Source organism: Marmota flaviventris, chromosome 3 (assembly GCF_047511675.1).
Source record: "Marmota flaviventris isolate mMarFla1 chromosome 3, mMarFla1.hap1, whole genome shotgun sequence".
In the NCBI taxonomy this organism is placed as follows: domain Eukaryota; kingdom Metazoa; phylum Chordata; class Mammalia; order Rodentia; family Sciuridae; genus Marmota; species Marmota flaviventris.
This window is the reverse complement of record NC_092500.1, coordinates 16,819,145-16,843,306: the sequence shown is the minus strand read 5'-3', so window position 1 is coordinate 16,843,306 and position 24,162 is coordinate 16,819,145. Positions and strand designations below refer to the sequence as shown.

The 24,162-nt window shown below is 40.7% G+C and overlaps 1 protein-coding gene across 1 annotated transcript in view; it reads right to left on the bottom strand.

Moving 5' to 3' along the window:
- The window catches only part of Aldh1l2 (aldehyde dehydrogenase 1 family member L2), a 51,869-nt gene that overhangs the window by 26,782 nt on the left and 925 nt on the right, over window positions 1-24,162 (bottom strand). Inside the window, exons 2-9 of the mRNA XM_027943321.2 lie at window positions 14,186-14,330; window positions 10,481-10,715; window positions 8,519-8,684; window positions 6,107-6,208; window positions 5,834-5,923; window positions 4,447-4,581; window positions 3,035-3,160; window positions 2,432-2,523 (exon numbers count right to left, since the gene is read on the bottom strand). Of these exons, the coding sequence (XP_027799122.2) occupies window positions 2,432-2,523; window positions 3,035-3,160; window positions 4,447-4,581; window positions 5,834-5,923; window positions 6,107-6,208; window positions 8,519-8,684; window positions 10,481-10,715; window positions 14,186-14,330 (1,091 nt within the window). The remainder of the gene's footprint in view (window positions 1-2,431; window positions 2,524-3,034; window positions 3,161-4,446; window positions 4,582-5,833; window positions 5,924-6,106; window positions 6,209-8,518; window positions 8,685-10,480; window positions 10,716-14,185; window positions 14,331-24,162) is intronic.

Below are 24,162 nucleotides of genomic sequence, written 5' to 3'. Positions count from 1 at the left end.
GCTAAGTTGCTTAGGGCCTCACTAAGTTGCTGAGCTGGCCTTGAACTTGCACTCCTCCTGTCTCAGCCTCCTGAGCTGCTGGGATAACAGGCATGCTTTACCACACCTGGCCTGTCAATTGTTTGTTTGTTTGTTTGTTTTAAAGAGAGAGAGAGAGAGAGAGAGAGAGAGAGAGAGAGAATTTTTTTTTAATGTTTATTTTTTAGTTCTCGGCGGACACAACATCATTGTTTGTATGTGGTGCTAAGGATCGAACCCGGGCCGCACGCATGCCAGGCGAGCGCGCTACCGCTTGAGCCACATCCCCAGCCCCCTGTCAATTGTTTTGAAGTGACACTTCTGTCACATGCCTACTCCTGTCCTAGGAGATCTTTTGTGATAATAATCACAGAGGTTGCTAAGACTAGGGGCAAGAAAATTAAAAGTTTGTCTTAAAGGACAGTAACATTTTTTTTAACTTTACCCATGACTGAAAATAAATGAAGGCAAAAATATTTTACTCACTTAAAGTCCGTTAACTTTCCTTTCAAATGAATTCAAAGAATAAGTAAGAAAAAAAGGCAATTCTCCAACTATAAAGATCATGAGAAATGAAAATCAATATTATAGAATATTTTATCTAGATTATGCACAAGACCAAAACAGTCATTTATTCGTTTTACATGTTTAACATAGGGACTAACCACATGGTAGGTCAATATAATTTTGTTGAAGCCCCTCTTCAATCCTTTGATTTCCGACTAATTTGTTGAATCACAGCTGTTCCCTAACAGCTCTTGGATGGTAATGGTGTACTGGGTTAAGTGTAGAAAGCCAGCAGAGTTCTTGTTCAATTATTGATTCTCTAAGAAATGAGGTGCCTTGGCTTTCAATGTAATGATATCAGATGGCATTATCAAGATGTTAATATCAGATCATTATGGTAAGTCAGGCACTCAAACAGGAAATGAATAATTCCTGCAGGCATCTAGATAGCAAAAAAAAAAATTAGTATTAAGAATACACTATTGAAATCTTTATTAAGCTAGTTAGAAGTTTCTAGAAATTTATAAATCATTGCTGAGAAATCTATAATTTGAGGAATCAAAACTCTTGACTTTTGATAATGCTTTATGCTCTTAAAATGATTATTTTTGGTTGCAGGAATCAATGATCCATGAATGAAGGGACTTGGTCTAGTTTGCACCTTTATCCCCAACTGTCCTGATATGTAGTAAGTATTCAGTCAGTTTTGTTAAATTAACAAGGGAATAAATTAACAAATAGAATATTCAAGAATAAATGCTTTGGAGCTGGGCACAGTGGTGCATACCTATAATCCCTGCAACTGGGAGGCTGAGGCAGGGGGATCCCAAGTTCAAAGCCAGCCTCAGCAATTTAGGGAAACCCTGTCATACACACACACACACATACACACACACACACACACACACAAAGGTGGGGATGCTGGGGATATGGCTCAGCAGTTAAGCGTCCTGGGTTCTGCTCCGGTACCAGAGCTGGGGGATGGGACAGTAGAATAACGCTTTGTAGATACGAAGGATCATATCATGAGGAGGACAGTTCTTTACCTTGTTTAGTTAGTGAATGACCACAGTGTGCCTGGGATCAAAACACCCTTAGCTTCTGTTCTCTGCTCTCACCATCAAAGGACGGCCCGGCCCTGGTTAGTTAGCAGCGTCTCATTATCCCAGTTACTCAGGGAAAAAAAGCCTCTGCTAAGACCACGAGGATCCTGGCACTTGCATTACCACAGCGAGGCTGTGACTCCAGCCCTTTCCGCTCACTGTAAACCTGTGCAGAGACACTCTGACTAATGGCAGCCCGATAACCCTCATTCTAGATCTTTCTACTTGGGTAATTTGGGGGATGTGAGAAAATGATTTGGGGGCAAGTGTAATCAATGTCGGGTGTCCTTCTGGGTCAGGCTGCACAGAAAAACCCCCGCTTAGCGTTCTCACCCATAGCTCAACTGCAATGTCATGCTGGAGGAAAATCAGCTGAGGAGTGCAGAGACGACTTTTAGAAGTAGCAAACAATTAGAAGGATTGGTTGTCTAGGTACAAAGGAGGGATGAAAACAACTCTGGGGGCTGGGGCTGGGGCTCAGTGGTAGCGCGCTTGCCTAGCATGCATGAGGCACTGGGTTCGATCCTCAGCACCACATAAAAATAAAGATATGGTGTCCACCTAAAATTAAAATAATAAATATTTTTTTTTAAAAAAGAAAACAACTCTGGTTAGCCACGAAGAGAAGTAAAGATATAGATATAGGTGTCTGTCCTGGAAACCACGACAAGAAAATGAAGAGATATGCAATTGACAGATCTGAAAAGGGTGATGACATCCAGAACTAAGGACTGGGACTCGATTTTCAAAGTCAAAGTCAGAATCCCTCGTGGAGGCCTGTGCGTTAGCAGGGGTGGTTCTACCTCACAACGTCCATTGATCTTGCTCCAGATTTAAAGAAGTCCGTGGAGTTTTCAATAACAGGGATGTTGCTTAAAATTCCAGCCCAGATGACCTGCACAGAAAGGGAAACCTTTGCCAGTGGGACACATGTAGAACCACGTAGCAGAGACAGGCCAGTTCTTATAGCCTGTCTCCTCTTCATCTTGCATTACAGCTCGACGACCTTTCCCAGCATCCCTTCAGTGAGATGCAGCCATGGAGTGTGAGTGGAAGTGACCCACACGCCCTGGTCTTGGCCATGGAAAACCTGCTCCATGCAGGACTGTGCTTTATCACCCTTCTGGCTACAGGGAATAGAAATGACCTTGAAAACAACTCTGGGGGCTCCACTTCCCGCCTTTGCCCCTGCTTCACCCCTGCCCTCCAAGCCAACCTAAAACTGCCTTGAAATTTTGCATACACTATGTTCAAGCATATTAATTTTGGAGTCAATTTCCTATTGCAACTTATATAAAAATAGGAAATAAACCTTCAACCCCACAACTTGGAGGACAATGATACCAGTTATGAATATACTACATCTTTCCAAGGTAAGAGTAATCGGAAGGACATCACGTGCTCACCTTGATGGTCTCTGCCACCTTCATCTCTTCAGCCGTAAGTTCTACCACTGATGTCTCACCTCTTGAAAAGTACTGGGAGGCAGGAATCATTTTTCCATCTTCAAACTGCAAGCTTTTCACCATCAGCTAAAATAGCAGCAAAGCAAGCATAAAAATTGAGGATTGAGATGGTCCAAAAGTGAGCATGGTGGAATCTAATTTATTATATGGTTATAAAGACCAGCCTATTTGGAAAATAAAAAAATGTAGATTAAAAAAATACTCTCCACATGTGCAAAAGAATTGATAAGGCACTTTAATAGTTGCATCAGGAAGGATAAACTCAAGTCTAGAGCAGATACATCTCAAAGTGGATAGGAAGACCAGGAAAAATGGACATTTAACTGTAGGTATTGGACTGAATCTACTATAGCAACAAGGGGCACTGTCACTAACTACAAGTCTGCTGCTATCCTCGTGTGAACCCTTGCTCTGTTTCTTGCACAGTGTATATGAGCTGAAATATCTTATTTAATCTCAGAAATTCTAATGGAGGCAGATGCCATTATTATGATGCAGAAATGGAGGCTCATTTTATGGATGCAGAAATGGAGGCTCAATATGGTTGATTCATTTGCCCAGTGCCACCCAGGTAGTAAGTAACAGAGCTGATATTAGGACCTGGAACTAGCTAGATGCTAAAGTCTACCATCTTTTTAAAAAAATTTTTTTAGTTGTAGTTGGACACAATATCTTTATTTTATTTTTATGTGTGCTGAGGATCGAACCCAGGGCCTCGCATGTGCTATGCAAGCACTCTACCACTGAGCCACAATCCCAGCCCTAAAGTCTACCATCTTAACAAATGATTTGTCCCCAGTAACTGGGAAACGTCTTTACGCTACAAATTCCCTTTCACACTGTTCATTGGGAAGCGCCCAAGAGCACACTGAGGCCCAGAGCCACACTTCTGAGCACGGCAGGGTGGGTGGTGCCTGGCTAGTGAGCAATGGCAGTGCACATCAGAGGAGGGCCACATGCATCTTGATGGATCTTCCCAGAGTGGGTAGTGGGAGGCAAACAGGTGGATTCCCCTCTGCTTTCTAGAAAAAGAACATGAGTTGTGGAGGGGAGACCCATCTCACCCAAGACCAGAGAGTGGTAGAACAGGAGTTCAAACCCCTGACTCTTAGGGTCCAAGGTCTTCTCCTGTATCCCAAAACAGACTGCAGGTTCTGGGGCAGGTTCATCCTGAAGATCCTGTCTTCAAGGGGGCACAGAGAGGCAGCTCCTCACCAGAGGAGAATGGTTCAGATATCCTGAGCTTCCCACACCCAGTGCAAAGCCAGATGACCCTGTAAAAGCTATTCCCTTTATAGCTAGTGTTAGAGAAGGAAATTGATATTTCACAGGTGACCATGCTGAACACTCACAGCTTTTCCATCGTTACCAAAAAGAACAAGTCCATTTTTGGTAACAAGGCCAGGCTTCTTGGCACCTTTAATTTCCAGCGGTTCTCCAGGAGGCACAGAGCTACTCAGTAATGATGAGCCATAGAAAGTGACCATCTAAGAAAGAGATCAAAAGCAGACTGTAAAATCAGGAAGTAAAAGGCATTCATAGGGGTGTGTGCAAGCATTGCTCTTTGCAGAAATGCTAGAGTTTGAATTATCATCTATAATAAAAGTGAGACATAATTACATTATACATTTTGTATCTGTAATAATATGTGAGAAGACTGTATAAATGCATCAGTCTAAATGGGCACCAAGCAAGAAAACATTCTGCATAAACTAGGTGTGGGGGCACAGGCCTGTAATTCCAGAGACATGGGAGGCTGAGGCAGGAAGATTGCAAGTTCGAGGCCAGCCTCAGCAACTTAGCCAGGGCCTGTCTCAAAATAAAATAAAAAGGGCTGGGGATATAGCCCAGTGGTAGAGCACCTCTGGGTTATATCCTAACACACACACACACACACACACACACACACCACAGTTGAACAGTTTAAAACTTGCCCCACCATCCAGGTGACACAAGTAAGCATTCTCCATGTATTGAAATTGATACAAAGATGAGCCTCTGTAGCCTGAAGGTAGGGGTTACAGATGGAAGTGCTGGGGGAGGGTGTCAGGGAGGGGACAGACAGACTCCCACAATGCAGGGCAGGAAGTGATGGGAAGTGCAGGGTGCTTTGGGGTCGGTCAGTTCATGGAAATAAGGCTAGATCCAGACTGCAGCCAAGAGCAACTGACTCTGATTGGTTATTATGAGTCTGTGACTATTGGCTGGCATTTCTTGAGCTAAAATAACATTGACTGACTACTCTGTACCAGGGACTGAGTGCTTACATGAACTAACATGGATTGACTCATGTAATCTTCACAAAACCTCATAACCTACAGGGAGGCAGATTTATTAATCCCATTGTACAGATCTTCCTGTTAAAGGAGGTGGACTCCTCGGCCTCTGGGACCTCACCTCTTTGTCTTGCTCTCTCCCTGGTTAACTCATCTCCAAGTTCTAGCAAAGCAACCAGCTTTTCTAGGAAGCGCTTCCCAACATACCGGAGTCTGAGTCTCAGCTACAGCATTTATCTGACAGCAGCGTCAGTGTTTATTCACTTCTCTGCTTTCTCCACAAAACCGCAGCCTCCCGAGGAGCAGGGGCTGTGCCTACAATAAATGCCAACTACACGCTGAATAAAGAGGAGAAGAGAAATCACAGATCGGCTCATGCCCAAGGGAAGAACCAGGGGAAGCCTGGACTTCTTCGTAGTACCTCTGATGAAGGTTATGAGGGACAATAGAGTCCAAAACATACCTGTCCATTTATCTCTGACCAGGCTCCAGGGACTTTATCATGACCTCGAATCCAGTTATGTAAAACTTCAGCAGACTGATCCCAAGAAATCTGAGAAAGCACAAACACAGCCTGTGAGTCTCACAGGCAACGGAAACATTTCTCCCCGTCGCTGGTAGGATTGGGATGGGCTGGCTCCAAGGTCTACCTTTTTGCCAGGAAATAGTACCCTGGGAACTTCCAAAGGGAGAGGGCCAGGAACTTTGAGATGTATTCTCAAGCTGATCTAAGTACCTCAGCATTTTCCTTTTTTTGGATGCCTTCATATGTTGCCCCCTCCTTTGGCTGAGGAACTCGAGGCGCTTTTCCGTCTGCTATGAGTTGGACAGCTTCTACCTGAAGCCAGAAACATCAGCTGTGTTACAGTCCAGTGATCCACAACAGCGTGGTCTGTTTAACTGAAGTCTGTGCAGAACAGAATCACTACATATGTATCTGTTCCGAGAGTCAGACTGTGATGATGACTGCTATTTCTTCAGATTCATCTGTTGTGCCAAGCACATCAAATGGGCATGATTGCATGTAAAATATCCCTTGCAAACATCACACAAATTCCACAAAATGGATATTCTTATTCCTGTTTTATGGATGAGGAAATTGTGGTTCAAGGCAGAGCTGAATAACTAGCTTAACAGCACAGAGATGGCTTCTAGGTGTCAGAAGTGGGATTTGCATTCAGGTGGGTCCATTGCCAATTACCAAGCCTGCACTCAAAAATGACTCCCGGGGCTGGGTTGTGGCTCAGTGGTAGAGAGCTTGCCTAGCATGTGTGAGGCACTGGTTTTGATTCTCAGCACCACATTTCAATAAATAAAAATAAAGGTCCATTGACAACTAAAAAAAATTAATAAAAAAAAATTACTCCTGTCTGGAGCTGAAGGTATAGCCAGTGGTCCATCATGTGCTAGCACATGGAAAGTCCTGGGTTCAAGTCCCAACTTTCACACACACACACACACATACACACACACACACACACACACACAAAGACTCCTTGTTTAAACAAACTTCAATTCCCTCCTTGGTGATTCAATGTATTTCAGGAATATAATTATAGAGTAAGTCATTGTGGGTTATTGTACTCATCAGGATGATTCTAGCAAATGTAATAAATGAATTCATGTAATCCATGAATTCAACTTGCTTTCTAGCCTACTATACCTGGAATTTAAAAAGTTAAATCTGTCCATGAGTTTGATTGCCTTTGGAATGTGTCTTTCATTCTCCCTTTGGCATTTTTATAATTGCCCTGAGTCGAGAGCGCGCCCCTTCACTCGAGACCTATATATGCCCATGTTCTCAGATCTCTCTCTCTAAGGATTCACAGCTGCTGAACAACCTGCCCAAGAACACATGGAGGAAGCCATCTGGGAACAGAGCCAAGTTTATGGCACCTCAGATATAGTATCTGGGCTTGTGCAAATGTCACCTGAACACACATAATACTATTTGATCGTAATTACCACTTCTGAGCACCTGCTATGTGCCAGGTACTTTACACAGATAATGTTATTTAATTTTCACATCAATCCTATGAGTCAGGCAGTGTTATCCACATCTTATAAATGAGGGGATCAAGACTAAAGAGGTTATAGTGACTTGCTTATTGTCACACAACAGTGTCATTCTACAAGTGGTAGAATGTGAATTTGAAAACAGGTCTTTCTGATGCCAAAGCCCTACTCTAAATCATTAGGTGATACAAATGAAGCATTGCTCCCCTTCCTCCTAAATCAGTGGCTACTACTTTATATAATCTTGCTATTTCTACCATGAAACTCTGGAAAAATTAAATGAAATGAAAATTATTTGCTCATTCTCTCAATGGTTTTGCCAGCTCATATTTTTATTTCATGATATACAGGCATTGGGTTTTTACCCAGAGAACAACTGAATAAATAAGGTAACCCTAAATTCCCCCCCTTTATACAGACTAACTCAAAATACATTTAAAGGAGGTTGTTATGCCTTGGATCTTAAATATCCCCCAAAGGCTCCTGTGTTGGAGGCTCAGTCCCCTGCTAATGGCACTGTTGGGAGATGATGGACATTTTAGGAGGCAGGGTTTAGTGGGAGGAAATGGACAATTGAGGGTGTGTCCTTGTAGGATATATTGGGACACTGATTCCTTCCTCTTTCTGCTTCCTGGCTGCACGAAGCAACTGCTTTGTTCCTCCAAGCTCCCCACCATGATGTTCTGCCAAACCACCATGAATTGAAACCTCCAAAACTGTGATTGAAAATAAATATTTTCTTCTTTTAAGTTGTTTATCTCAGGTATTTTGTCACAGAAATGGAAAACTGACTAACACAGAAATCCAAATTATACAGCAAAACTTTTAAGATTCTGTATGCTTCTTTACAATTAGTCATTATAATCAGGATTGGAAGTTCAAGTATTTGGCAAAAAATAGTGAAGCAGTTTAATTGCTGTTTCATTCATGTAATCACTGCTCTCAGGAACAAGTCAGCATCATAGACAAAAAAAATTAAATTCAAATTTCCACTATAAATATGAAATATAATTTTGTTTTTAGATTTCATATTTTTAGTGAAAATCACATGGCAAATTCTTAATACAAGAAAAAAAGTTCTCCAAAGCTTAAAGGTTTCCTAAATTCTTCTTGATAGCACAGACATACTGACCATGGCCTTGATGCCTTCAGGAAAGAGGAATCGATTGTAAAGTGCATCTACTGTGTCATTGGGTTCAACGTCACATGATCTCTGAAGGAGGATGGGTCCTGTATCTAAACCATCATCAGCCCAGAAAACAGAAAACCCAGCTTTCTTGTCTCCCATAATTAGAGTCCTGTGAAAAGAAGAGTTTCAACTTAAAATGTTGCTTGACTATAACATTAAAGATTTAATGATATTAAAGGACAAGGTAGTTACAATGGAAAAGCAGACAGTGAATGAAGTGACCTTAAGAAATTAACAGTAGAACTGGGAGATGTCAGAGCTTATAAAAAGTGACACTGATGGTACTGCCATTTTATGCATCCTCCTATCTGTAGTCTTTCTTGTCAATATACGGTAATGACTTGTAATAAATTCAAAAGGCTTTCGAGTCCATCATTACTACCACTCATTGACTCCCAAGTGTCAGTTTTCTACTTTACGACTAAGTCACTTGTACACTGAGGTCCAATTCCTACATTGCACTTGACCTTGTCCTAGAAAAGAAATGGAAGGGGGAAAAAATACTCCGTGCAATGTGAAGAGAAGAGCTGACTATTAATTTGTGTTCTATAATTGAGGTATAAACTTCACTTAGGATTAGAATTAACTCTTGATTGTCTACATAAATTGTAGTAAAGGTCAGTTGATTAATACAACTATTGGTATTTTGTGCTCTGTAAAATTTACCCTAAGAGAAAAGCTTTGCTTGGTCTTAGAGGAGCTTATAACATAAACAATAGGCTGGATATGTGGACAAACACCTATAATTACACATCAGAGAACAGATTAACACAGAGAGAGAATGGAGTAGTAAGTAAGCAAAGCCTACAGTCTAAATTGTTTTTACTTCCCTGATCTACTGTCCAATCAAGACTTACACCAATAAATCATTCTTTTCAGAAATATTGAGGAATTAATTGGTATTATGTTATTAAGAGTTTTGAAAATACTTATATGCTTTGACTCAATGATTCTGCATGTGGAAACAATGTGAAATTTTAAAAATGCAAACTTAAATGCAATGACAGGATTATTTATAACAGCAAAAAATAAATCAATTCACATAATTAAACTTTAAATACCATGAAATTTTTTTCATCACAGTTAAACCAAGTGTAGATTTTCTACCTATACAATAATTTTGACACTGAGAGATATCAAGAAGATGTGCAGGCAAAGGAAAGAAGGCCAAAAAATGTGGGAAAAGCCCATCAACCCACAGCACCGTGGAACTGTGTTATTGAGTACTTATAGTGTATCAGGCACTGTTCTTAAAATAGCCATAAAAACATTACACAAAGTCCTTCCCTCAAGAAGCTTAAAGTCAAATGGGCGAAGATGGACAATGAAGAAGATAATTTTAAGTAATACAGCATTTTCTGGAATGTGTTTAACATTCTATGCAAAAAAAAAAAATTGTGGTCAAGTTTTTTTGGTGGAACATTATACTCAGATTCCCTCTCAGAGAGTATAATGCTCAATTAAAGTTCACAGTGAAAACTCAAGGAAGCCAGTTGATAAAGAATTCTAGCATAAGGGCCAGGAATGTAGCTCAGTGGGAAAGCACTTGCCAACATATGTGAGGCCCTGGGTTCAATTCCCAGTATCACAAAAAACCAAAAACAAAACAAAACAAAAAACAGTCCAGCATAAACCAACCTGATCTGACCACAGAACTTCTGTTTGCCTAGTTACAGTCACTGGAATAGTTCCTACTGACTATTCTTGTAGGATATGCTGTCCTGGTTCATGCAGTATGTCAAGATCTCAGGGGAGTTCATGTACTAGAGGCAACTGCTCAGGACCTCACAATTGTCAAGCATACCTGGTTTATTGATCACCTAGGTTAAAAAAAAAAAAAAAAAAAAACACCAGACCATAGGCAATGGAAATAGGCCCAGGGTCTGTTATTTTTAAAAACCTCACCAGTTGATAGCAGAAGCTCCTCTGTGCCTGGGCAGGATGGACGGGTGGTAAATGATGGAACCATGCTTGGGGTGATCAATGACATCCATGGGGATGAACTGCGTGCAAAAGGGAAGCACGTTCAGCTCGGCACCCACAGATCTGTAGGCCTCCGCCACTTCCTTGATGGTCTTGCCCTTGACCCTCCATCTAGGAAACTTGAACACAGGGGTCCCATCTTTCTCTGCAGCCAAAGCTGAGCATGAAAAAGAAAATATTTTCATTTTTAAAAAGTTAGCCAACTTTTATATTGCTCTCAACTCATACATTGCAATTTTACATTTCATGAAACATGTACAAATAAACCATGGTGAACAACAGTGATCAGAATTTGACATCTATCATTGCATCGTTTGTTTTTATAGAGTGACATTTGTCTGTTGAAGGCATAATATGTTTGAACCCAAAAGCTCGTGACTAGGGGTTGTGGCTCAGTGGCAGAGCATTTGCCTAGAACTTGTGAGGCACTGGGTTTGATCCTCAGCATCACATAATAAACAAAATAATATATTTTATAATATAATAAAAAACATAGTTCAAAAAAAGAGCTTGTGACCAGATAATATTTTGAAATTTTAATGGAAGTTTTTTCTTTTTAGACCAGAAGTCATACACAGTAAGTAGAAGAGTCTGCATTAATCCCCTGACTCCAGAACAAATGTAATAGTGTTAGATTTGGAGCCACGTGCCAGTATGTCACTCCCAAATTAAACCTGCTCCAATTTTGGAACATTGGAAAACCTGGGTCTCCCCCTCCCCATACAGAACAAACTGTAGAGCCCAACATATTCTCCCTGCTGAGCAGGTAGACACCAATAGATGCAGGGTTACAGCTGGTGAGCTGCACTAGTCTAGTTCCTTCTCCCAGGTTCACCAAATGGATAAGTGAGTGGAGGAGTGTAGGGATGGCCTTAGGCCTTAGCCTAAGCAACTCCATTTTAAAAACCTGCATCCCCCCCAGGCACAAGTCTATAGAGCCCTCCAATACATCATCAGGCATAGCCTGGTAAACACATCGTAAGCAAACCTCTTGGTATAAACAAGTCACTTTCCACAACCCTGACAAGAGTCAGAGTGAAGTCACTTAGTATAAACACATCATTGCTTTAACCCTGATAAGGATCAGAGTGGAAAATCAGGGTGGAAGCCACCAAACCAAATGGCTTGGCTCTGAAATGCAAAACATCTCTAAGAAACCTGGTGACAGCTGATAGGGACCCAAAGGGTGAGCAGAACCTCCAAAATTTAGTATAAATGATAGAGCAAAAGGACAGACATTCAGCCAGCGGACACTGATGCCCACTTGCTGGAGAGCCTGATGAGGACCTGGACTGACATCCCAACTCTTCTCATCACCTGTCTGATCCTCTGCATCGTCCTGGCTGCTCTCAAATTCTACAGCAGCCTCTCGACCCTAGTGAGATCGGCGACATCTCCTCATGACCATCTCCTCAGCCAGCCGTCAACTCCACACCAGGAGAAGGCTCTACCGGTTGCTGATGTGATTGCTGCGGTCTGAGTGACTGCGCATCTGCTGGACTTAAGACCTAAGCCTTAAGACTTTAGATCTGGCACTTGAGCTTAGCATGCAGAGGGGATGTCTGTAATAGGTCTGTCATGATTAATGTGTTTGCAGTGCTTAGAGTTAACTTAGAATTCTTTGCTTTAATTGATTATGTCTATTGCAGTGCCCAGCATTAAGGATTGTCAATTTCTTGATTAATAACCAATCAAGTGAAATTGTATGGAGTGATTTGAGTGAATAAAGCATTGAAAAGAGTAGAAGCACGTGGACATCCTTCATTTCTCTCCTTGGCTGCATATGTCGCACCTTTGCCCATTGCGAAAAGGAGGGGGGCTAAAAATGGAGGGGACACACTCAGCATTTGTAAGGATCTAGCCAAGACCGAACAGATCAAAGTCTCCATCCAAGCATTGTCCCTTCCCAGACAATGACTCATCCTAACTCCCTGTGAAAATGAATTTGCCCTCCAAAGGACAGACAAGGCAAGCCTATTTTTTTCACAATAAAATGTCATTTTTACCAAGTATCGTATATCTTAAGTGTACATATTGATTTAAGTATGTATATTCACCTAAATGTCACATATAAATATTTTATAGTAATACTATTATCTATTAATAAATACTTTGACATATTATATAATATACTATCTACTAATATATTAATGTGTTAATATATTATGGTATATTAATACACAACTATATATTTTTATAATCCACAGTTGATAATATTTATAAACAGATAAAATAAATATTTTATGTATACTATTACATATTCTATAATAGAGTATATGTAAGTGTGTATATACATATGTGTGTATATCTGTTCTAGATCTTTCCAGAAACCTTCACTAAATCTTTTTGTCTGCATTTTTGTGTGTTTTTTCCCTTTTTCCCTATCCAATCATTTAAATAAATTGACTAGGGTAGATTGATGGGGGAAGATGATGACTCTAGCACAAAACTCAAGTTCTAAAACCTAAGGAGGTCCTGAAGGACTCTGGCCACTAAGGTGAAGCCTTCCTCAATGCATTTGGGGAGTTGAGAGATACAATGAAATATCCACAAATTGTGACGTTCATAAAATGTTCAAGAAACATAATTCACATGTCAGATGACAGGGAAATGGATAGATGGTGGTTTGAAGTGTGATAATTGAAGAAAAATGTGGAAGATTATATGAGAAAGAGAAATGGGGTAGAGGAGAGAGATCTTCATTGTGAATGTTCATTGTAAATAATGTACTACAGAGACCGGATTGAGGCACCAAGGTGCCCATCTCCTATTTTGGTTTCTGGCTGCCCCAGATCTGTTTTGGGCTTCCCCAATCAACTAATATGGCAAGAATGATTAGCTACTGTCATTATTGATTGCTTATTAGGATCCTGATGTACTGCTGAGCACTTGATGTACATTATCTCTTTTAACCCCCACAGCAGCCACCTGAGGTTTGTACCATTGAACTGAAAGAAGAGTAAGCAACTTGCCTGAGGTCACACAGTAAGTGGCAGAGTTTGCATTAATCCCCTGACTCTAGAACATATGCTGATTGAACACATGCTGTACCATCTCCCAGGGTACCCTATAAAAACCAGATTGCTATTTTTCCTTCTTCTGAGTTATGTGCTGAGTTCAAACGGTCATGGCCAACAGAAAATGGGCTGGTCACCCTGGGTCCAGTCACCAAGGAGAGTTCATTTCCCAGGACCCCTTCTAAAATGAGGTCTGAAAGTCACATGCTTGCCATTCTGAAACCCATGTACACGACAGAGAGTACTAGTCCCCCATTCATCCTTTAGCAATGGATTCCCTTAGCTGACTTGAACATATATACACCCCCCCCCAATAAAATCTCTGTTTCTCTGTCTCCTCTGCAAATAAATTCAAATGCAACCTCTGGATTATGCCCATAATAAATGTTTAACCTCAACTTCCCCTCTTGCCCTTCTTGCTTGCTGGAATGCAAACTTACTTGGGGCTGAGGCAGCTACCTTGGCCCATGAGATGGAAGCCCTGCCAAGGTCATGGCTAAATAGCAAGTAGAGGGCATGGACATTGTGAGCAATGCAGAGCTGCTGTACCAGCTCTGATCACCAGCCCGGATTGGAGAGTTCTTGATCCATGCACCCCAAGAGCACTCACCCAGTGGATCAGCTTTGCCATCCTTGTCTGGAACTGTGAACACCCCCACTACTCGGTGGCCCTCTTTGCGGAGGTGACTGTAGACTTCCTGTCCAAAAAGGCTCTGGCCAATAAGTGCCAACTTCAGCTTGTTTTTGAAAAAAACCTGTGAAGCAAATTCGGTGATGGCAGATGTCAGCGTGGATAGGGGATATTGGATATCTGCAGTCTTGCAAGATGACCTGGGAACTGTGAAAGGCTCCAAGGTCTATAAAGTAAAATTTTTATTGATGTATAACACTGAACCCAGACTACCATACATGAACATGAGAGTAAAAATACTTCCACACCTAAGTATCACCCATTTTCTCTTGTTCCAATTCCCATGATTATTCAGTTTAATCACTGGGATTGCATGTATTCTTATAAGCAACCTCAGCTTCTTAGTGAAATGAACCAGGTGTAAACAAATAAGTTTGTCATAGTTAAAAGGAATTTAACTCTGGGAAAGGTGTCCCTAAAATGTAGGAATAAGAACTGGACTCACCTCTGACCTCTCAAAAAGGCCAATATCTAGTAGAACATAGGGGTCAAAAGCATAGCCCTTGATTGAAGTAAAGGATGTAATATGCAATAAACCTATTGCACTGTGTGGCACAGATTTCCTAATGTTTAAGTCAAAGATTTCTAACTTTTTAAAGCTATTGTTCTATTTCAGACTGTGTTCTATATTTTTTCAAATAGTCTAGAATTCAATGCATTTGGGAAGTTGAGAGATACAATAAAATATCCACAAACTGTGATGTTATAAAATGTGTTCTATATTTTTTCTTGGTAAGTGCCCCAAACTCATTTGGCCTTACAACCTGGTTTGATCTAATGCAATTCTCTTTATAGTCCTTACAGGTTTCTTCTAAGTTTGGCACAAACTCATTTGACTTCAAATCAGACCTGGATTGACATACACCATTTATAGTCATTAATAACATTTATAAAGACTATAGGAATAGTCATATGTTTGCCCCAAGAAAAAAACTGATGTTGCAGGTAACAGCCTAGAGCCTGCTGGGAATTTTCTGTAAGGTATGATCTATATATTATAGTAACTTTCCAAGTATGAATAATCCTGAACTCTAATCACAGTTGGCCCCAAAGTTTTCAGAAAAGGGACAGAGGCCTCCATATCGTTTCATTTAATCTTTACATCGATGCTGTTTCATTATTCCTCATTTTGTACCATTTCATGAATGAAGAAACTGAGGCTTAGAAATGTCAAGTGCAGGCCAAGTGAGGTGGCACATGCCTGTAATCCCAGTGGTAGGGGAGGCCGAGTCAGGAGGATCCTGAGTTCAAAGCCAGCCTCAGCAACTTAGCAAGACCCTAAGCAATTCTAAATAAAATATTAAAAAAGGGGGCTGGGGGTGGCTGGGGTTGTGGCTCAGTGGTACAGTGGTACAGTACTTGCCTAGCATGTATGAAGCACTGGGTTAGATTCTCACCACCACATATAAATAAATGAATAAAGGCTGGGGATATAGCTCAGTTGGTAAAGTGCTTGTCTCACATTCACAAGGCCCTGGGTTCAATCCCCAGCACCAAGAAAGAAAGAAAGGTCCATCCACATTTTTAAAAAATTAAAACAAAAAAAAAGGCTGGGGATGTGGCTTAGTGGTAAAGCACCCCTGGGTTCAATTCCTGGTGCCAAAAAAAAGAAAAAAAGAAAAAGAAAAAGAAAAGAAAGAAAGAAAGAAATGTCAGGTGCATCCCATGGTCACACATATGCACTTAAAAATAAAATCATTAGGGGCTGGGGTTGTGGCTCAGTGGTAGAGTGCTCACCTAGTATATGTGAGGCCCTGGGTTTGAGCCTCAGCACCACATAAAATAAATAAAATAAAAATGAGAAAAATCTCTTAAAAGAATAAAACCATTACAATGAACTATTACTACCCATCTCTTCCATGCTCTTTGTGACAAAACTGATACGCACAAATGCAGTGGTTATCAGGAAGTATGTACACCACATAGATAAGAGTGACGCTGGAGGGTGGACTTTGGAGGAATCTCTCTGAGCAATTACACCTTCTGAGACGTCTCCCAAAGTGGAGGCTTTCTGCTATGCTTAAGGTCACACATTGACATGAGGACTATGCTGTTTCATTATTCCTCATTTTATACCATTCTGTGGCCCCAATGAGCACCTTCAGGTGAGGGAGGCTGGGTGCAGGGTCCTGGGCGTGGAGATGGTGATCAGAGCACCATGACCTTCTGAGCGCTTCCCTTTTGGCACAGGGCCAAGCTCCCCAGTTCTCCACCTTATCTTCTTCCATTTTAAAATAGGATCCTGCACTACTTGGATTATTTTTTGAATGTATTTTTTCCCTTTCAATCTAAATGGGATTCTTTAATGATCTGGAAAGTCATCCAAAATGGGTAATGCTTCACTGTGACAATCCAATTATGAAGAAACTTAATTGTCCCTTATTTCCCACTTTTTAAAGGGTGTGGATAACAACTCTTTTTAGTTGTGAACTTAAAATGAAGCCTGACACATCTTCTTTGTAATTGAACTGATAATTAAACAATTATGGTTTTAGTTTTAAAAAAAGTCCTTTTCCAGGGTCAACCAAAGTTTATATCCCAAGTAAGTTGAATTAAGCTTTAGGGTCTAACAAATACTCGCAAACAAACAGATTAACTGTGTAGCAACAGCAAATACACCTACATATAATGCATAGCTGAGCATTGAATTTCCTCTTCTCAAAAAATTAAAATGGGCTTCATAGTGGTGCATGCCTGTAATCTCAGCAACTTAGGAGGCCGAGGCAGGAGGATGACAAGTTTGAGGCCAGCCTTAGCAACTCAGCAAGACCCTGTCTCAAATTAAAAAAAAAATAAAAAGAACTGGGAAAGTGCTCAGTGGGAAAGTGCCTCTGGGTTCAATCCCCAGTATCCCCTCCCAAATCAAAATGTTCTATAAATATCCTACTTTCATATCCTATAATTAATGCTGCTACTTGAAATAGGACCTACATGTTGGCCATCTTACAAAATTTTTGGCTATACTTTATACCATTGCCATTGCCAGATATGTAAAGACATGTAACATACAACTTTCAAAACACACAGGAATCAAGAAGACAGGAAACACAAGAATTCCTGTGTGTTCCTGTGTTTCCTGTCTATCCTCAGGAATAGAGCTGAGGTCTATGTAATGTGCTGCTCAGCTGTCACCTGGCTATTTGAAGTTCAATTCCAAATTTGATACTCCCTGAGAAAGAATGTTTAAAGAAATCATGTCAGTGTCTTTGAAAATACTGTACTCATTGAAACACTTTCTGAACTTAATGTCAAAGCTGAAGCTTTGGGGAGGATGGGGGCTGCTGGGGAGGGAACCCAGGACCTTAAACATGCAGCATAAATTCTACCACTATTTTTTTTGCTCGGCCCCAACGTGGGTTTGTAACATGGGAAAATTTTCAGATTTTATGACTGTCAATTATGTTTATAAGAAACTTGCAGGATTCTAAAGACTGGATAGGGACGTTTTTCAGTCTAATTTCTCGAAGTGTGATCTGAGCTTTGACTAGGTACAATCAATGGGAAAGATATGTTTAAAATGTGAACTCTAGGCCCCCACCCCAGATACAAAGGCCAGGGAAGCTGCATTTTAATGAACTCTCCGGTGACCATGGGGACACTAAAGTCTGGGACTCTCCATAGAGAGTGTTTACCAAACAACAGATTCCACCCCTGGAGAATTTGGAGGAGGAAGAAGCAGAGGAAATGATAGTAAGCTCTCTAATAAGACCCTAGTATGTGCCAGGTATTTAACACATATCACTGCATTTGATTGCCCAAGGACTGTGGGAGATGGCAACCTTGACTCATTTTTACAGATGAAGAAATTAAAGCACAGAGGTGTTAACACATAGCCAGAGGGCTGGAGTTGTAGCACAGTGGTAGAGCACTTGCCTTGCAAGTGTGAGGCACTAGGTTCAATCCAAGCACAAAAATAAATAAATAAAATAAAGGCATTGAGCCCATATACAACTTGGAAAAAAAAAAAAAAGACAGCCAGGAGTCAAATAGCTACCAAGTGGCAGGTCTGAGAGTCTTAACTCTAGTTATTATCCCAGCGTGGGTTAGTTTTCCCCTAACTCCAGCTGTGCAATCTTGAGTGGGGTCCCAGTTTTCCTCATCAGTTAAAATCAGAATAATAATAGTACCTATCTCTTCAGGTTGTTCTGAGAATTCCACGGGATAAAATCTGTATGGCATTAGTGCATTGTGTGGCACAAGGAAAGACTCAATAAATGTTAACCATTGCTTTTGTCATAATGCCACAAATGATACTTAGGTAAAGAAGAATGATGAGACTTTATGACACTTTTCAGTAAATGGGTGGATCTGGAGATTACCAAGCTAAGGGAAATAAGCCATTCCCCAAAGGCCAAAGGTCAAATGTTTTCACTGATATGTGGAAGCTAAACCACAATAAAGGGGGGAAGGAGAAGAAGAGAAATTCAGTAGATTAGATAAAGGGGAAGGAAAGGAAGGGAGGGGAGAGGAATAGGAAAGACAGTAGAATAAATCTAAGATAATTTTCCTATGTCTACATGTGAAATACCTAAGGGAACCCTATCATTGTGCCCACCCACAAGAATGGGGTCCTAATTAGAGTAAGATATATCCCATGCTTATATAATTTTATCCAAATGGATTCTACTGTCATGTGTAATTAAAAAGAACCAGTAAAATAAAATAAATAAAGATAGAGGGAAATTTAGTGGAATAGGAAACTGAGGGGGAAGAAAGAGGGATGGGAGAGGGGAAGAAATGTCGGATGAATCTGACAAAATTACACTATGTGTTGTATAAATATACCACAGTGAATTCCACCTTTATGTATGGAAAGCTCCAATTAAAAATGAATAAATGTGTGTAGGACAGACCAGTTTAAAAAAAAAAAAGAAAGAAAGAAGGATGAATATTCCATTGGGAACGTTCTATGAGCCAGGTACTATATTGAACTGTTTTCACTAAGTCAAAAACTTTTTATTGGGCTGGGGGTGTAGCTCAGTAGTAGAGTGCTTGCCTAGTGTGTACTCAGCACACAGCACCACCACCACAAAAATAATCAACTGCTTATTACAGGTCTTTAATGCCCAGAGTGATCCTTTTTTACAAATGAAAACGCATAGGACCCAGAGAAGTTTCGTAAACTGTCTAAGAACAGAGCTGATCAGGAATAAGACAACATTGAAACTCAGACCCATCTTGCTTCAGTGGATGTGCTTCTGGGGCTCTCCTGTGTTGAAAGTCCACCCATTTTTTTCAAGAGACAGGTCCTCTCTATGTTGTCCAGGCTGGCCTCCTGCTCCTGACCTCAAGTGATCCTCCTGCCTCAGCCTCCTGAGTAGCTGGACTACATACACATCCCACCATGTCCAACTTGCCCTCCCACCCCTTTTTATTTTGCAAAAGGAAAATATGGCAACAGTTTGACTGGTCAGTGGTCGGAAACAGTTCATAGCCCTTCTAAGAGAACACTGTGGTGGCCCTGACGTGGGACACAGCACCGTTGTTCAACTTTTTGGTGAGAATGAGGAAGGGGCACAAAATGACACAGCATTTCCAAATCTGGGTGACAAGTCCTAGTGTCTTGGGGTTTTCTAGAGATGACATCTGCAATAGGAACCTTTTGCAAGGAACGTAGGTTTTGCTTTTGAAACTCCCAAATATTGCCTTCCCAGACAATCTGCTCTCTGATGGAATATCTTAGAAATCAGGGGAATGTGGGCTCTGGCCATGCTCCAAAGATTAAAATACCTGACAGTACCTAGTCTTTCATATAAAACTCAAATGTGCAGTGCTAAGAGTCTGCCCTGATCAGAAGCCCTTTTGTGAAGATGTGTCCGTGCCAGAACCACTTAAGCAGAGTGTCAAATAAGGCCAAATGTATACACATTAGGAATTGTGAGAATTGGCAGTTTTTACACGAAAGACGTTTACACGAAAGAATACAGCAAAGTGTATTTTTCTGAGACAATAAGATACCTAACACTTAGTGGAGCATTTGGTGTACAGGCCCCATACTGGGCCTGACTATGTAAGATTAGTCCAACTAGCATGTTTGGAGGATTTGCCATGCTCTGGGCTTGGGGCATGGTAGAGACTGCACATCAATGGCCTGGGGTGGGTAGAAGGAGGAGTATTCTCGTTGGCCCTCAAAGCATTTTTTAAAAGAGCTCTAGGGTTTTTCGGAGGTTTCATATCAGCAGGTTGGAGTTCTTGAAAACTCAGGTTTATTAATCCTGGTTCACATTCCCATGGTAGAGATGAGCAATGGTGGCCTCCTTGATCTTCGACCTGGTCTTTCCCTTCACCCAGCCTCATTTGTCTTACCTGCTTGGCCTCTCTGGGTATTTCTTTTGGGGACCCCTATGCTAAGTACACAAGGAAAAAATGGTCTCTGTCCTCAGGGATTCTTCAATTAGCAGGGAAGATGCCCAAGTAAAGATGTACTGGTAACACAGGAGGACTAGGGTGGGAGACCAGTGTGGGTTGGGAGGGAAAGGACTTCCCAAGAAGGGCATTCCTTAGCAGAACCTCAGAAGATTCATCTTGGAGGTGGCCAAGAAAAGAGAGGGGATCTCGGGAGGTGGGGACAGGAGGATCACAAGTTCAAAGCCAGCTTCAGCAACTTAGTGAGGCCCTAAGCAACTTAGAGAGACTCTCTTAAAAATGAAAAAAAAAAAAAAATTAAAAATGGAGCCGGGGACATGGCTCAGTGGTTAAGCACCCCTGGGTTCAATTCCTGATACCAAAAAATAAAAAAAAAAAAAAGAGGGCGGGGTGGATAACAGGACTTAACAGGACATCCTTGGGAAGTTTCAGGCACAGAGGGAATGAGAGGGTACAGCGTGACCAGTCCTGGGAGTCAGGGAGTGGCTACAGATGATAAGCTACAGAAAGGCATCATGGAGGGCTTCATCTATGTCAACTAATTTGGATCTTACTGTGAAGACCACAGGAGTCACTGAATGAGGACAGCGTTGCACTTCCATATTACTAGACCCCTCAGACATCCCTGTGGAGGTGTGAACCGGCTTGGGGCAGGCACACCTCTTATGTTTGGGAATTAAGTAGAGGAAGTGAAAAAAAAAAAAGTTCAATAACTGGCCTTCGGTATTCACAGGATGCTACCTAGTGTAACAAACTCTCATCCTAATAGTCAGAAGCAACAAATTACACTTCTCATGGAAATAAATCTGTGCAAGATTCAACCCAGGCTCAGGATGCCACCATAAATGACAAACTTATACAACTTTATTTCCCTATTGCATCATTAGGGAAAGAAGGTATTGTTGACAACTTCCTTGGATAGCTGGCCAACTTTTTTCCTCCTTTTTTTGCAGTACTGGGGATGACATCTGCGCTCTGTGCATATTAGGCAAGCACTGTTCCGCTGAGCTACGCCTGAGCCCCCAATATCTTTTTTATCAGAGGAGAATAAAAGATTTTCTGATAGAAGGACATTAATACAAGGGATTATTAACAGGTGAGGCAAGAAGGGGTCTGCTGAGCACCTGGGGACTAGAGAGAACTCCTGGATGAGGCTGGTGACCAGGGAACATTTTAAAGACTGAGGAAACTGGAGAAGTCCAAAGGGCTGGAGTCCAGAGACAGACTCCAGTCCCCACCAGAGAGGCAGGACTGCAGTGCATAACATTTATCTATAATATTTTAATGACATAGCAATTTTAAAAATTAATTTTAAGTATACGTATAACATATACACATAATCTCCTTTTTAAAAAAGAAGAGGAAAGATCACAGACTGGGTCCCTTTTGATCATGACTCCCAACTCAGAGAAAAAAATTACTACTCTACACTTTGGTGAGCATTCTATAGACCTCTAGCTTTTATATACATGGAAATGTACATGCCAAGTATTATTTTGTTTTTTAAAAATAATATAAATGAAATAATGAGCTTTCCATCAGTACATATGCTCATTCTTTAAAATTGCTGTACAATATTCCATAGCGTAGCTATGTCTGAATTTATTCGTTTGTTTCTTTACAGGGACATTTTAGCATTTAATATGTCATTGTTACAAATGTCACAGCATAGAATATACTGTACATCCTTCCTGAGCCCATGTGGTAGCATTTTTTCTCAAATATCAGAATCATTTTTACACTTAAATATTAATGGAGAATATCAAATTTGCTTCTAGAGTTTTTGAGGAACTATTTTCTCACTTGTTAACATAGAAAATTGTCACACTCTTTTTGCCAAGTTGATGAGTGAAAAATGATATCTTGCTTGTATTTCCATGATTACTAGTTTGGTTGAGTGTCTTTTAGTATTTTATTGTCCATTTACCTTTCCCTAGTTGGTATATTGGCTTATTTAGTGTATTACGTAATATTATCCAATGCTGAAAAACACTTATGAATTCTTTGAGAGCAGGGATTATTTCCTGTTTATTATTTTATCCTTTTTTGGCTGTGAGACTCAAAAAGTTAGTTAGCTTCTGGGTCTCAGTTTCCTGATATACAAAATGGGTGTAATGATCATCAATACTTCAGTGAGATGTGATTAAAGGAGTATCTATGTAAAACATTTAGAAGACTGCCTGGAAATATTAAAGTGCAATACCAGTTCTATTAATATCATAGCCTCAGGATTTAGACAAACTGCTCATAGCAGATAATTAAATATGGTTTGAAGTTGGATTTCGACGTTCTAAGAACAGACAAGACATCAAAGCAGGTCAGGCAATGCGAAAACAAGTTGAAGACACGGATACTGAAACATTAAGATCTAGAAGAGTTCCAGCCCCTCCCAGGAGTTCCTCATGCCCACTGATAGTCACTCCCTCCTATTCTCAGCTCCTGATTACCACTGATCCTTTTTCTGTCTCTATAGTTTTACCCTTTCCAAAATGTCAGATAAATGAAATCATTTGAGTGTAGTTTCTTAGACTTCATATACATACTTGAGTTTCATTCACATTATAACAGTAATGCATCCCCCCCTTAACCTAACCCACTGAGTGAAATCCCATTTTATGCAGGTATATACCAAGTTTAACTTGTCACTAGTTGAGGACACTTAAGTTCTTTCTAGTTTGGGGTGATTATGAATAAAGCCCCTATAAACATTTGTGATAGGTTTTGGGTGAATGTAAAGTTTCTTTTCTCTTGGGGAAACCCATAGGAGTGTGATTGCTATGTAAGAAACCCTGGAACAGTTTTCTAAAGTGTCTGTACGCTCTTACATTCATAGCCAGGTATATGTGTGACTTTAGTTCTTATAGAACACACCCAAATCATTGTCAACAGAGTAAAATAACTCCAATTTTTTTTTTTTTCTTATTAGATGTCCTCCTTTTGGCCATTGAGAAACCTATCTTCTTCCCAGCCATATCTGTCACTGCTTTTTCTGGAGTACTCCTGAGAAGAGTCAAACCCTGGGAAGCCAGTGCTTCTCACATCCAGCTTCTTGCTTGTATCATTTGCCACCTGAGATGTTCACCCTGTATAACTGAGATCTTATACAGACTCCACTGTGGAAACATTTTCATTCTTCAAGACTCCCTCCTACTTTCCAAAAAAAGACAGTTCGTGGAAAAGTGTTGACAGAAAAGGCCAATGAAACTGTGTTGGCACAAGCCCCTTGCTCTCTGCCATCCAGCCTAAGTCCCCAGGTGCCACGTGGAGGAAGCAGCTAAGGAGTTGTCCAAAGCATTGCTTAGTAGAGTAAGCAAAAGCCCTGCTAAAGTCCTAGAGCAGGTCTTTTCCTTTGCATTTTATAACACGCGAATATTCCCCAAAGTAACTAGAACTGATCATAAGGAGTAAAATGAATTGCCACTATTCAGGCTTATGGGAGGAGGACAGAAGTTTTACAATTTATGCGAATTTGGGACAGTTGTTAGTGCTACTCATCACTCTCTCCCTCCAACTTTTTTACATCTGTGTAT